We start from the raw sequence: 15,288 nt of genomic DNA, 5'->3' as shown, positions 1-15,288 counted from the left end.
CAGTCACAAAGTGTTGGCTGCAAAGACATAATGGTTTGATATAGTCAGATGTGGAAATGTCATTACTTTTTCTATCACAACTGTAAAATGGTGCAGGGTCTCATTCAGGAAAATGACAGTGACTGGAATGTCAGTACTTTCTTATTTTTGAACCTAGTTCATGTCATTGCATCTTATGGTGGCTGTTGACTCCTCAAGTAGAGCTTCCACTGAAATACTGTTTGTTTCCAAGTGCAGAATATGGCTTTAAAGACATTTTCCCATCTAGTTCATCTCAAAAGACAAAGCAGAAAAACACAGCAGGTTTCAAGTCATATATGAAAAATTCATTCAAAAATCAAGTAAAGTTACCAAAATGTAAGGTTGCTGAAAAGAGAGTGGCCATACAGTAGGTCATATCGAAAGTACAAAGGAATGGACTTGAATGATATGGATATGTTAGATGGATAAGGAATTGGCTGGTTTGCAACATCCAGAGTTACAGTCAATGGTTTATTGAAAAACAGGAAGGAGTGGTGTCCCTCAAGGGTCCATACTGGGATCAATGCTGTTTAGTGTCTTCCCTAATGACATAAATAGTGGGATTAAGTTCACCCTCAGCAAGTTTTCAGATGACACCAAGTTGGGTGGTGCAGTTGATACAGTTGAAGAAAGAGATATTGAAAGGCTGGAGGAGCAGGCCTGTGTGAACCTCATGCAGGCCAACAAGGCCAAGTGCAACAAGGTGCTGCACGTGGGTCAGGGCAACCCCCATTTGCCTGTATCAAACGGGCTGGGGGATGAATTGCTTGAGAGTAGCCCTGTGGAGAAGGTCTTGGGGGCATTGGTAGATGAAAAATTCAGTATGAGCTGTCAATGTGCACTTGCAGCCCAGAAAGCCAATCATATCCTGGGCTGCATCCAAAGCAGTGAGAGCAGCAAGTCGAGGGAGGGGATTCTGCTCCTCAGTACAAGTACACTGCAGTCCTCAGTACAAGAACAATGTGGACCTGTTAGAGTGGGTCCAGAGGAGGGACACAAAAATGATCAGAGAGTTGGAGTACCTCTGCTGTGAAGAATGGCTGGAGAGTTGGGATTGTTCAGCCTGAAGGAGAGAAGGCTCTGGGGAGACCACACTGCAGCCTTGCAGTGTATAAAAGCGCTTAAAAGAAAAATGTTTTACCAAGGCCTGTAGTGACAGAACAGGAGGAAATTGTTTGAAACTGTAAGCCTTACATTGGGCATAAGGAACAAATTTTTTAAGAAGAGTGTGATGAACCACTGGCACAGGTTGCTCATAGAAGTTCCAAAGCAAATCATTCTATGATTCTATATCACAACTTCACAGTTCCCTTATACCAACTATTACAATAGCACTCTAGTGAATTAGCACACTTTTGGTGATAGCTTGCCCTGTTTTTCTTTCTTTCTACTAAAGGCTTTTTTTTTGGCATAGTGAAATTAAGTATTTGTTCATAAAATTCTCACTCCTTCTCATAATTTTTAAAGTACCAGTTCTTCCCTTGATGGCACTTAAGTTGCTTGAACACCAGCAGTATCTACTGCAGGAGTATAGAACTTTTCCTAATTTAGGAACCATTTCACCAACTTCACTGAGTATTTTTGAAATGCAGACATTCAAAATATTCAGCTTCTACCATTCTATACCTGTAGGAAAATCTCTTTCCTTGACATTTTTGGTTTCTGCTTGCCATGCTCAAACATTACCATTTACATATAAGCCCTGTCGCAAAGTGTTTCCCTTTCACTTCCTTTGGATACAACTTGATGGTCATGGAGGCAAAGTATTAGGGCACTTGCTATTTGCAAATTCACTCTGAACTGAAATCTGAGAAGGAGATCACAGAATCATGAAGGTTGGAAGAGACCTTCAAGATAATCCAGTAAAACCACCACTCCAGCACCACCATTATCAGCCCTAAACCATATCCCCAAGTGCCACATCCAGAGGTCTCTTGAACAGCTTCAGAGGCAGTGACTCCACCACCTCCTTAGGCAACTTATTCCTATGCCTAACCACTCCTTCAGTGAAAAAAGTTTTTCTAATATCTAATCTGAACCTCCCCTGACACAAAGCCATTTCTTCTCATCCTTTCACTTGGGACATGGCAGAAGAGGCCAACCCCCACCTCACTATAACCTCCTGTCAGGGAGTTGTAGATGACAGTAAGGTCCTCCCTGAGCCTCCTTTTCTCCAGGCTGAGCCCCGCCAGCTCTCTCAGTTGCTCTTCATCAGACTTGTGCTCCAGACCCTTCCCCAGCACTGCTGCCCTTCTCTGGACTCACTCCAGCACCTCAATGTCCTCTTTGAAATGAGAGGCCCAGAACTGGACACAGCACTCAAGGTGTGGCCTCACCAGTGCCCAGCACAGGGGAACAATCACTGCCCTGGTCCTGCTGGCCACACTATTCCTGATACAGGCCAGGATGCCATTGGCCTTCTTGGCCACCTGGGCACATGCTGGCTCATGTTCACCCACTGTTGACCAGCACCCCCAGGTCCTTTTCCTCCAGGCAGCTTTCCAGCCACTCTGCCCCCAGCCTGCAGCATTGCAGGGGGTTGTTGTGACCGAAGTACAGGACCCAGGGCTTTGCCTTGTTGAACCTCAGACCACTGGCCTCAGCCCATTGATCCAGCCAGTCCAGATTCCTCTGCAGAGCCTTCCTGCCTCCCAGCAGATCAACACTCCCACCCCACTTGGTGTCAGGAAGGATATTGAGGTGCTGGAGCAGGTCCAGCGAAGAGCAACAAGGCTGGTGAAGGGACTCGAACACAAGTCCTATGAGGAGAGGCTGAGGGAGCTGGGGTTGTTCAGCCTGGAGAAGAGGAGGCTCAGGGGAGAACTCATCACTCTCTACAACTCCCTGAAAGGAGGTTTTAGCCAGGTAGGGGTTGGTCTCTTCTCCCAGGCAACCAGCACGGACAAGAGGGCATGGTCTTAAGCTGTGCCAGGGGAGGTTTAGGTTAGATATTAGGAAGAAATTCTTTACAGAGAGGGTAATCAGGCATTGGAATGGGCTGCCCAGGGAAGTGGTGGATTCTCCATCCCTGGAGGTTTTTAAGATAAGACTGGATGTGGCACTTAGTGCCATGGTCTAGTAACCATGGCAGTAGTGGATCAAGGGTTGGACTTGATGATCTCAGAGGTCCCATTCCAACCCAGCTAATTCTATGATACTATGATTCTATCTGCAAACTGACTGAGGATGCACTTGATCACCTTGTCCAGATCATCAATAAAGATGTTAAATAGGACCAGCCCCAATACTGAGCCCCAAGGAACACCACTCGTGACCAGCCACCAACTGGATTTATTTCCATTCGCCACCAATGATAAATGATAAATGACCATTTACCATTTCATTTACCTGTGGTGGTACCTATTTTTTAGTTTAAAGTCTTTTCTGGTTTTACACATTAAAAAAGAAAAGTGGTTTTGCACATTTTTAAAATTTGAAAGTGTAATTAAAACTAAAAGTCAAGTAGAATTTTTTTGGAGAGCAAATATATTGTATTTATGATTAATCTTCTGTATATTTCAATGCTTTTTCTTTATCTCTCATACGAGAGATAAGCTCTACATTTTAAAACCAGCTTTTAAATACCAGTAACTTTAGGGCCATCCCTATATTTCTGCAAGTCAGAATATATTCAGCATGCATTGGAACACAATCAAAATGTTCTGTTTTTACTCATTTACTCCCCCCCTTGGTATTTACAGTGTTATTTAAACGTATATTTCATGTTCTCTAGACTGGTGGCCATGGTTTATTTTGTGAAATGTCAATAGTGGAACTACGTGAACGCCTCGCTCTACTCAAAGAAGCACAGAAGGCAGCAGAGGAAGAGAAGAGAGACCAGATAATTCATGAAAAACAAGCTAAGGAACAACTTATTCTAGAAAAACTGGATCAGATTTCCCAATTCAGAGCAGAACTTGGACGAGCAGCTGCTTTAAAGTCAGTATAAAACAGCATGTGACATTTAAGACATTGCAACTTTGTTAATATTTTGCCAGCCCCTTGAGGAGAAGAACAAGTAGAGAGCAAAATACTGCCCTTTTGTAAATCAGTATGACTTTTGTTGAGGATTACACTGGGGACAGGATTTCCTTTTTATTCTTGAAAATAATTTGCATCAGATTTAACAAACCTTTTCATCATTTATGGTTGAAGACACTCCATAGGCTAGTGTTGACAGTATTGCCCCAGGATTCAGAGCCAATAATATATATTTAGAAAGAAGTTTTGCCTTTCTTCTGTTCCTTTTCAGCTAATCAGAACTAATTTGATGTATTAGAATCATTCCAGCTTGCCACTTAAAGTGGTTTCTTGTTTTCATCTAAACCAATATTAGGGCTGTAGCTTTCTTCCTTGAATATCATCTGTAATGTGCAAAGGCAGGCCTTATTCTAGAAATTAAAAATACTTTAGGAAGAATATTTTCTGATAGCAATAATAAGTTATAAATTAAATATGGCAGTAGATCAAAGAGGAAATTCTTTGCTTACAGGCTCTCTGATAAAATTCTGCATTCATTATTCATATTTATTATTAATTATTATATTTATTATTCATTGTCATCAAGGATCCATAACTAACATAGATGCCTCACATATGCAGAAGACAGGTCCTTTCCACAAAGGGTTTAAAATCTAAGTTACAGCTATTTGCAAATAAAGCTGAGCCTGTGTAAAAGAATCAAATGTGGCACACATCTTACACCATTTTTACTGCATCTGGAATATTTGCAAGTTTTCTTGCAAGTTGTCTTTCCCCTTTTCCCTTTTGTGGCTTTGAGAGGTTAGTCCTTGTCTTGCTATATTTATTTTGCAAACTGATTTCAGGCTGACATTCTGAAGACGTATTCCATCAGGCTACAAACATACGTCTTTAGACCTGTCTTAGATTCATGTTTATGGCCAAAGGTGGCTTCTTAGAGTTCAGTTCATGTTATTGATTAATCATCCAGTTCTAAATCTCAATTACAGAAGGCAGTACTGATGTATTCCTTCAACTAGTTTACACTAGTCTCAGCTCTAATTTGTTTTTTTGCTGATAGTTAATCTCCAAAGACTTGGGTTTTAATATGTTAGTACTTAAGAAGAGAGTTTAATGAATTTAATGAATCAATAACTGCAGCTGCAGTGGATTGACTGCACAGATCAGTGACCCTCTTTTCTATGGCATATATCAAGACAAGATTTTAAGACTTAAGAACTTGAAATGGAGTTGGAGCTGGAAATAACACCCTCATTGCTAAGCATTCAATATTGTGAAACCCTGTGGGAGCAACTCAAGCCACTGCTTTCCAGTAGAGAGACAAACTGGACATTAAGAATTTGTGTACTATGTGAAACCTGTTTCACTAGTAACTGCTTAAAGAATCATCTGTCCTGCTAGATGTGCAGTCTGTGAATTTGTATAGGACTGGATTCCTTTAAACTTTAAACTCTTTGGCTTAATTCAGACCTAAAGTTGTTCTGATCCTGAAATAAGCTATGCTTGAATGAGAAGCTTAGTTTGATTCACTTTTTTGTCCTATCATTTGAAATGTTTTTTAGAACAGAGCAGCATGCCAAAGATAGTAGAATCCAAATGAAGTTAAACACTAAATTTGCAAGCTTCTGGTCAGACTTATGATAAATAATACAGTAATTTTAATGTGCCCTGTTTGCTCTCCAAATAAAGAAAATATAACATTTCGTTATAGATGTTGTAAGACATTTTCCTTTCATGGCTCCCAGGCAATCTATGTATGAAACTTGGAAGACTCTCCTATAAAAAGTATATAAAAAATGTTGTTCTTTAGGAGTGTATTTCATGCATTTTCATCTAGAATCCAAATCTCTGGTGTTATTTTTGTTAATACAGAAATATGGCATGCTGGCCATAGCATTTACAAATGTTAGACACTTTGATGCAGTTTTTATTTCTCTCTATAGAAACTATAGACTTAGTATATTATTTGCAGGTCTTGAATTCCTAAATACCTATCAAATCAGTGTGAGAGATTAATTGCTTGGGTTGTTTTCTTGATACGCTGCACAGGAGATGTAAAAAGCAAATTTTTATGTTTACAGAGTTAATTCATTATAGGGATAGAATAGCAAACCTTACCAATGGTCCTCATAAGTTAGCCCTATGCATCAATATGAAACTAGGTGTTTATGTCTTAAATTGCATTATGTTGAAGGCTACTGCTAATCAGCTAAAGTATGGCAGCTAAACTTTGCTAAAAAAAGTGCTTTAATGTCCGCTGGAGTTTAATCAGGTCCCTATCAAGCAGGTTCCTTTCAATGTCATTTACAAACAGACATATAATATAATATATAATGGCCAGTCTTCGCGAACGAAGATTTGGGGAAAGGTCTTTTACCTTTCCAGCCTGCGCAATGGATTTTTTAGGTGAGACACAGCCTGCGCTGAACTGAGCCCACCCTTTAATCCTAAGGTTCATCTGCCGGGGCCAAGCAAGCTTGGACAATGGCAGTGAGGTCCTCAGGACGTAGGTTTGTTTAGAGTGACCTTCTCATAGATGGATGGCCTCACAGGGCTAACGGGCTCCATCTGCCCGGGGGACTGGCTGGATTCGAACCTGGGTCACAGAGGTGAGAGTTCTGCATGCTAACCACTAGGCCACCAGGGGTCCCCAACAAACAGACATACATCAACACAAAAGAAGCAGGTTGAGCAGGCCTATAGTGAGTTATATTAACAAAACAGGAAATGGAACATGAAAAATTACTGAGACTTTGGCCTTCAACAGACTGCAAGCCATGACACCCATCACAGCAGTGGCTTTGTGAGTGCTTGCAGAACACTTAACAATGAATGTAGTGTATATGCAGGACATCCCTTTAATTACTAGAATTTCACACAGTTTGAAAATCAGCACTGGCATATGAAGTGGATGAACATTTGAGTTCTCAGATTTCAAACTTGAGCACCAGCAGATTTATGTGTGTTTGAAAACATGCTAATTTACTGAGAAAGAGAAAGAGGACAAGCAGAAGGGAGGGTTATGGATGAACGGCTGTGATGGTCCTATCCAAGTAGAACAAACTTCCTAAAGCAGGTGTTCCCTGGAGCGTCCAGGTCTGACTCAGGGGTTCAAAAGCCTTCTGGATGAGGACTGGAGAATGGAGGCCCATCCTTCAAAACTCATAAGACACTCTGGCAACACAACCCTGAGATACAGCACAGAACTGAGGGAAGGGGCAAACAGCACATGTAGGGGGAAAAAAATAGTGCTATGCTATGGCTGTATGTGGTTGTTCCTTCAGATCTTCAAAAATATAGCCTAGAATAATGAAAAAAAAGCTGAATAATTAACAATATAAGGGACTTCAGTTTGGTACTTCACAATACTCGTGATTTCATTGATTTCACGAATTTAAGAAATACTTCATAAAAGAGTCCTGTGTATGTTTCCAATAAGGAAGTAAGATTTAGTTTCTCATTTCCTACGCTGGTAATGAGTTCTTCACTAGCATTCAAATAGAAGGAGGAGATTTATCATCAGTGATGGATCAGAAATATAAGATGTGAAGAGAGACTTTTAAAAAAGCAAAGCCAGGCTCTTCTCAGTGGTGACCACTGAAAGGACAAGAGGAACATCAGGAAACACTTTTTACTGTGAGGGTGACCAAGCCCTGGCACAGGTTGTACAGAGAGGTTGTGGAGTCTCCATCCTTGGAGATGTTCAAAAGCCATCTGGACACATTCCTGTGCAACCAGCTCGAGGTGGCTCTGCTTGAGCAGGTTGGACAAGATGACCCCCAGAGGTGCCTTCCAACCTCAGCCATTCTGTGACTCAGTGAATGAACTTTGATTATACACCCTCATAATCTTTATTTCAAATAAGGAAAACACTGTTATGAATAAAAATCACTTCCCCACCTAAAATTAGGTGCTCAATAAGTTGATTGTTTTGGAAAGGAGTCAGATTTTGAGTGCTTAAATCCCTCACATTAATACAAAATAGTAATCAGTCTAATAGTGTAGAGTTCTTAAATTTCAAAATAATGACTGCCTTAACAGTGAACTGTTAACAGTTAGATACATTGACTTTACTTACTGCAGTAACTAAGAATTATATGGTGCAGGACAGAAAAAGGCAAGGAGGGAAGTACAGGGAGACTGAGAGTATGAGGAAACAAAAAAAAAATGTTTATTGCACTATAAGGCAATCCTGGTTTGTTTTTTTTTTTTAACAAAATGTGTTTACTGCACAAGACTCCATTTTGCAAGGTGAGGTTATAAATACAGACCCAGCTGCTTAGGTTGATATTCTGGTCCTTAGAATGGTAAAGTCATCATTTTTACTCTATCTCTACAAGTATTGAGTCAGTTAAGAGCTGTCATACATCTATCTCTTTATGCTTTTGATGCGAAGGTGGAGTTTGAAAATGTAAATGAAGAGCAAAATGTAGTTTCTAGGAGGAATCATCTGTGCAAATCTTCAAATTCTCCATTTTTTAAACACAGAAGATTTTTCATAAATTATCACATAATTTTATATTGGATCTGGATAGGATTTTTCTAACTATGTACTGGCCCTTTCTGACTGGCTGTTACCTTATTTCCTTCGGAAGTACGTGATATGAGGTGACAGAGATCATAAGAGGTTTTTCCATCTTGAGTTATGAAAGTTCTCAACTGACCATCACAGAAAAACAGAATTCTAAAATTTCATTTTTCATTCCTTCCCCTCTTGGAGTTTCCATTATGATATGGTGTGGCATCTGAAAATCTATGGGATTGGCAGCTTTTTGGAATAGTGTAGATGACTGGCACATGACTTCCTGTAGAAGAGGACTGAATATTACTCTGGGGATAAGGAACTATTTACAATGTTAATACAGAAGCAGCTGCTGCTGCTTCATGATGTTAAACCTCTTGCTGTATTTCCTTTAATTGTATTTACAAGACTCTGGGTTTGCACGTAAGGAAAGGTTTTGTTGTTTATTCCCACTGACAAGATTTAATCAAGTATTTACATAAAACCTTACTGTTACGTTCTCCTATATCCTTTGGAATGCAATGCCTTGATACAGTGCAAGTAGAAATAAACCATGTTCTCAATTAGATTAAGTGATAGTACCTAATTTTCATATTTACAGAATAGTGTTAAAAATTAATCTCAGTGTAGCAGAGTATATACAGTATTAAGGAGGATAAGGAAATGTTATCCTAACCAGACAGTATGACACAAGAAGCAGAGAGGTTTGGGAAGTGTCTCAGGAAAGCAACTGGAAATGAGAAGCCAAGCTAGACTGTGTCCCTGATTTAGAGTCCAGTCACATTTTAGAATGTAACAGAGCTCATATCTCCCCTTCATCCACTCCCTGAGGATTTTGGGCCCTCTAGTCCAGAATGGCTGCTCTGAAGAAAATCTGCTGTCATGGAGAGTTTCCTGTTAGCAAAGATGAAGCTAACAAGGCAGGCAAAAGCCATCTCTCCCAAGATGAAAGAAGTGTTTGGATCCCTGGAGTCTTGATACAGACACTTTTTTAAGGCAAATTGGTGGATTTAGCATCAGAAGGAACTTCCTTCTTCCCCATCTGCCAGTTTCTTGAAGAGAGTGTGTCTTATACTGAAAACACTTGATGTAAGACCCAAGATATAAGGGTAGAGTTCAGTTGTAAAACATTTATTTCCAAGAGGCATCTTGTCTTTGAAAATAGTCCTGCCACTGGCAGAATGACAGTTACAGAATCAGCTGGACAATGCCCCGGTGCACTCTGCTCTGGGTCATTCAGAGTCTTTATCTGGTTTCCAATAAAAGCAATTGTAATGTCGCACCACTGCACTATATAAAAAGACCTTTTATAAACTATCCCTGCCAGCTGCATCAGATCTAACCTGATTATATGTTATATAATTATGTGCATTCTTTGGAAGATCTGACACTTCCTTTAGCTCTGAATTTGGCCAGAGAATCACAGCTGATCATGATATAATATTAACTCTACAATTTGATCATACTAAACCAAATTCAAGTGCAATGTTGAATAAATGAGAAAGCTGGATGTTAAGTGAGTCACTACATAATATGGTGCAACCTGCATGAAGAAGTTGTGAGTAAATTGTGCCAGTTGTGTGAAAGTAAGCAAAACTAGATCAAATGTAAATTCCAGAGGACAGAAAAGTGGCTACAGTAGGTGAGGAAAAAAGGAAGACTGTCCAAAACCCTCTCTCTTATGCCTTACTTTTATGCTGCACATGCTGCTATCAATTTATGCTCACCTAGTGCAACTAACCTTAATTAATACATCACTATCCCAGAGATTCTGTGTCTGGGCATTGGGATTACACACAAAAGAATATCTTTCATTTGCCAAGAAATACAGCGATCAGGATGAATACTAATGATCATATAAGGAAAACTCCATAGCTTTCACAAGCAAAGTGCTGTGGTATTATCTCAGGTTCTGCACGTTTTTTTCTGAAGAATATCATGTCAAGCTTGAAGTACTTCAGATATTGTCATCATGGCATCCTGTGGGAAGAAATTATTATTGTATATGGTTTAGTAATGCTATGGTGTAAACAACGAGAGGCAAGTTGCAAATATCACATGCAAGTTATATGATTTACATCTGTTTTGAGTCTAGCTGGTTCCCAGAAGCAAGAGCAAATTCATTATTATCAAGGTAATATATGCTCAGATGGATTTATTCTGTGGGATGATATTATTTTGCCTTCTCATTGCTTCTTTTTGATTTTGCAGGCAAGAAGAAAAGAAAAGAAAGTCCCAGTCTGGTGAAAGGCTCATGAAAGATGAACGCATTTTAAACCTGCAGAGGAAGATTGTAGAAAAAAAAACGGAGCGTAAAAAGCAAGCAGGACTCTTAAAGATTATCCCCCAGAAAACCAGCATCATGCCAAGCAAGGTCTGGTTATTACATAAGGAGAAAGGCTCTGCAATAGACCTGCTGTTCACAGACCTTTGCTCAACTGCCAGCACTGGCAAGGGGGGCAGAGGCAGATGGTGCCATGCATGACTGGCAATAGCAACACCCTGCTTCCTGCACAGGCACAGTTTCTCCAGCCGCGGCCTTGACCTCACCTTCTTGTCACACATTCTGCCACCACGGAGCAGGGCTCATCCATACTACACCTGCCTTCCCACTCTTATTATCCCATCAAGACAGCATCTTACCCTGTCTCTAACTCTTGTCTTTCCCAGCTTCCCATAACACACACCTCATCCCAAACTGGGATTACCCCCTCTCTCATCCGAGGTATATTACAGTTCATCATTCCCATGGTTTTGTGGAGTGTTGCAGCTGTGTTTAAGTCATCTTAAACTGCGCAAAGCCGCTCAGGTTACCTTTCTGTTCATCACACACCTGCTTTGATGTTGACAAGTTTCCCAATCATGTTAGAAAACAAACCGGGTTGTCGGCCAGCAGGATCAAATAGAAATTCAGTGTATCCTCTGAAGAGGAGACCACTGTATCATCTGCAGTCTGATCATCTGTGTGTCTTTCCTGCAGGATTCTTCGCAAGAGAACCGTTGGAGAGAACTGGAAGAGATTCACGAAAGACAGTTCAAACTCCTTCAACATGGCTTCATGGCCAGAGAAGCAGCTCAGAAAAGGGCTGCCTGTGTGGCTGCAAGAATTGGAACCACAACCTACATACTGCGCTCTGATATACAGTAAAATACACTTGGAACCAATTCAGGCCTGCTGGAAATCTCCCAATGTACCTGTGTACTACAAGGTTGAGTTTTATTCTTTATTTCACCTTTACAGTGTCATTAGAAAAATGTGGGTCTTACAGGCACAATAGAATAAAAATGGGTGTGTTTCTTTATAATTGTATTTTTTTATATTATTTTATAATGAATAATTATGATATAATGATTTTTTTCTGCTATAATCAAAAGCTTTAAGAAACTGAAACCTTATCATCAGAGATCCTACAGCAGAATGGCAAATATCTGGGTAAGAATGTTGAGACCTGTATTTCTGTTATTGTATAGTATGCCATGGTTTGCTACACTCATCTTCCAAAAGGATAAATATGAGGGCAAAACCTAAGGAACATTTGTTTACAAATGCATCTTTTCAGAAGGCATGGTCAGCCCAAGGTTCTAACACGTCTTCTTACATGACAGTAACTGTGTGTAAGAGGATCACCAGTTTCAACACTGGTTTTAGAGGATGAGGGAAAATCTGTTTAGAAGGTTTAGGTGATGTGATAGCCTCCAGGAGCCAGTGTCTAGATTCAGTGACCCAGGAAGACCATCTCTCTATTTGCAGATGTAAACCTCTTCAGTATTTAAACAGTGGAAGGAGAACATAACATTGTTTGATCTCTTTAGGGAGCTGCTTCCAGAAAAAGTCAAAATTCTGTTACTCACTTAGAAGATAATTTGCCCTCATGATAATTGCTATACAGTGTAAAACAGCCTTTAAATCACAAGACTTATCCAGGCACAAAGCCAAGGAGGATATAAATCGGAATTAAAATCTACACAGCAGTAAGGCTATGTAATGTATTTCCATTTTAACTCAATGCCAGTTACTAAGTGTTTAATTATGGCTATTGCAAATATTTAAATTGACGGAGACTGTCACTGACATTAGAGCCAGGCAGCTGTTTCTAATGCTCTCACAACATTGCATTTCTCACTTTTTATTGCAGGAAGTCTAATGGAATTCTTTTGTTGCCATCTAGCTGTGAAGATCATTTCCACAACCCTCAAGTTGATAAAATATGTTGTATTTTTCACTCGAAGTAAATGCTATAGTAGTCCACAGAAGCAATGCAAGTAGGGCTCGTGCTCCATAAAAAGAGTTAAGGAACACAGCTGAGTGAAAAGAAAGAATCATAGAAACAGAACTACAGAGAAAAGGGAACTATGACACCATGCCAAGTAAGGGATTGTAATATCTTTAAATGACAAACCTTTGGTGGCAGGGAGTTTGTCTTCCCTTGTGGTTGTTCAGCATTCTTTTGCACTGTATTCCAGAGCAACAAAGCTAAGTGGTGACTCTAACACCTTGATTTTCCAGAAGCCAACAATTAACAGCTGACAGTCACAGTCTAGGATGTTGCATAGCTGAATAGTTCTTCTTAAACTTTTTCAACAGAATTTAGAAATGCAAGAAAAAAGCATCATTAAGCAGATAGGGAAGTCATGTGGAAATTTCAAAACCCCATCATACTGCAGGCTTCTTCCCCTGTGATTTTGGACCAAGTTTTCAAAATTTTTACTGAATTGCAATCAAGCTGATTCATAACTATTTCCTTCTCCATATTTTCCCTGCTCTCAAATGAAAGGACTGAGGAATAAAGGAATCTCAATAATCCAGCTGTGGAATTTTTACCTTCAGAAGTCACAAATAACCCTATTGCTACTTTAGGATCTGATGCATAAAGTCATCTTCAGATTCAATGTTTTGAGGAATATAAAAGAATGTATTTTGAAGAAAATAACAATACATTCCTATTTTTATATCTATATATTCATCATTTTTATATCAATATAGGCTATTGATTTTTTCAGTGAAGGCAGGTCTTGCAACGGAATACACAGAATAACATAAAAAATACCACCTTCCTCCTAACAAAAGCATATAACTTGATGCTGGACACAGCAGATCCTATTCAGAACCACTCTGGCCCTGCCTTCTAGAGCACCTTCTCTAGTGTTCCTGTTCTAGCAGCGTGGGGTACACCAAAACCTGAGGTGACCCAGTGCAGAGCCATCAAAGGCCTGGTGGGACTTGTTAGCATTGCATTACAAAAGCAGCTCTAATGCCCTTGGAGCCAGGTGAGCTTTGAAGCCACACAGCTATACTCAGACTGCTGCCTGGTGTCTGTGGCAGGGACCAGCCAGCACCTGGTTCTTCCACTCACAGATAATTGAGCAAGAAATGCCTCTACCCTTGCTTCATGGAAACACAGGTGGATGAATAATTCATGATTCATTCATTTACACATTTGTTACACTATTTGCAGCCAAGAAGATGAGCCTAAGTAAACAAGGCTGACTCTGAAATCATCTATCAAAAAAAACCCCCAACAAACAACAGAGGTTTCACCTGTCTGATCATAGTGACAGACTCATTAAGAAACATTTCTAGTGCCAAAAGCTGCACGTTCCAGAAATCTCTCATTCCAGTGTAAATGGTCAGACCACAAAAGCCTTCACATGCCACTATGGTGTCAGGAGGTGTAACAAAGCCCAGATGACCTGAGGAAGACCAGGGGGTTTTGCCCTGTGATAAGCACCAGGCACAGGGTGCTCACCGCTCATGTAGCATGGTCACTGCTGGGTGGCATTTGGCTCCCTCTTCCACATCAGCCCCAGCAACATGACTGCCGGGCCAGGTAATGCAACCTGCCTTAGAGAACATGATGTTTTGTCTCAGAGAGACAGACGTTTTCTTGTTTAAATGAAACCAAAGACACACAGACAGTTACGTTGGAATGGCAAGCAAAAAAAATACCCCGTACAGACCTCCAGCACTTTTCACCCAGGGAAGAAGAGAAGTCACCAGGGAAAGCTACAAACAGCCCAATTGCTGGGCACAGGGCAGTAAGAAACCAGGGAGGGACAGATGGTCCTTGCATTAAGGTAAATCAGCTGGGAAAACCCCTTTTTGATGGTGAGGTGAGGTGAGTTGAAACACCTCTGCCATTGTTTATAATGAGTTACACACTGGATCTGGAGTAATTATGCCATGGGCAACAGGTAACGCTCTCCCATGTTGATGGCTCTGATAAATTTTGCTCAGTGTGTTGGAAACACTCTGAGAAAAATAATTTCTTCACAGAAGGGGTGATTAGACATTGGAATGGGCTGCCCAGGGAGGTGGTGGAGGCACTGTGCCTGGAGGTGTTCAAGGACAGACTGGATGAGGCACTCAGTGCCATGGTCTCATTGACAAGGTGGTGCTCGGTCACAGGTTGGACTCGATGATCTCAGAGGTCTTTTCCAGCCTCATTGATTCTGTGACTCTGTGAAACGTTTAAAGAAGACTGGCGGGGGGGGGGGGGGGAGGGGAGAGGGATGAGGGGCACCCCAGAGATCACACACACCCTACCTCCAGGTACAACAGCACCACAGAACACAGCAAAAGCGCGGTCAGGGCCGAACTAACACGGGGACTGAGGAGAGCTTTCGAGGGACAGCGACAAGGGACAGCGGGCCCCGACAGCCCCGCACAGGCCGCACGCCCGCGCGGAACTACAGCTCCCAGCACACCCCGCGGCCGGAGGAGAGGCGGGGCCGCCGGTCAACCCTTCCTGATTGACGTGCGCGCC

At 41.0% G+C, this 15,288-nt stretch overlaps 1 protein-coding gene and 1 long non-coding RNA gene across 7 annotated transcripts in view; one reads left to right on the top strand and one right to left on the bottom strand.

Moving 5' to 3' along the window:
- Positions 1-13,319, top strand: part of CFAP99 (cilia and flagella associated protein 99) — a 58,304-nt gene extending 44,985 nt beyond the window's left edge. For 5 of the 6 annotated variants that reach the window (XM_027699917.1, XM_027699920.1, XM_027699919.1 and 2 more), the window contains 3 exons: positions 3,755-3,960; positions 10,736-10,898; positions 11,505-11,824. In XM_027699917.1, the coding sequence (XP_027555718.1) occupies positions 3,755-3,960; positions 10,736-10,898; positions 11,505-11,672 (537 nt within the window). In that variant the 3' untranslated portion in view covers positions 11,673-11,824. Of the gene's footprint in view, positions 1-3,754; positions 3,961-10,735; positions 10,899-11,504; positions 11,825-12,660 lie in introns of those variants that run through there. The other variant, XM_027699915.1, reaches the window with a different exon arrangement.
- On the bottom strand, positions 6,733-15,196 carry LOC113975670. The gene is made up of 3 exons (XR_003536880.1): positions 15,069-15,196; positions 11,358-11,534; positions 6,733-7,303 (listed from the first exon to the last, which is right to left on the bottom strand). It is a non-coding gene; the product is annotated as an uncharacterized LOC113975670 (long non-coding RNA).
- Positions 15,197-15,288: the final 92 nt, after the last annotated feature.

The sequence above is a fragment of the Neopelma chrysocephalum genome, unplaced genomic scaffold, assembly GCF_003984885.1.
Source record: "Neopelma chrysocephalum unplaced genomic scaffold, ASM398488v2 Primary Assembly neopelma1_142, whole genome shotgun sequence".
In the NCBI taxonomy this organism is placed as follows: Eukaryota; Metazoa; Chordata; class Aves; order Passeriformes; family Pipridae; genus Neopelma; species Neopelma chrysocephalum.
This window is presented reverse-complemented; position numbering and strand designations above follow the sequence as displayed.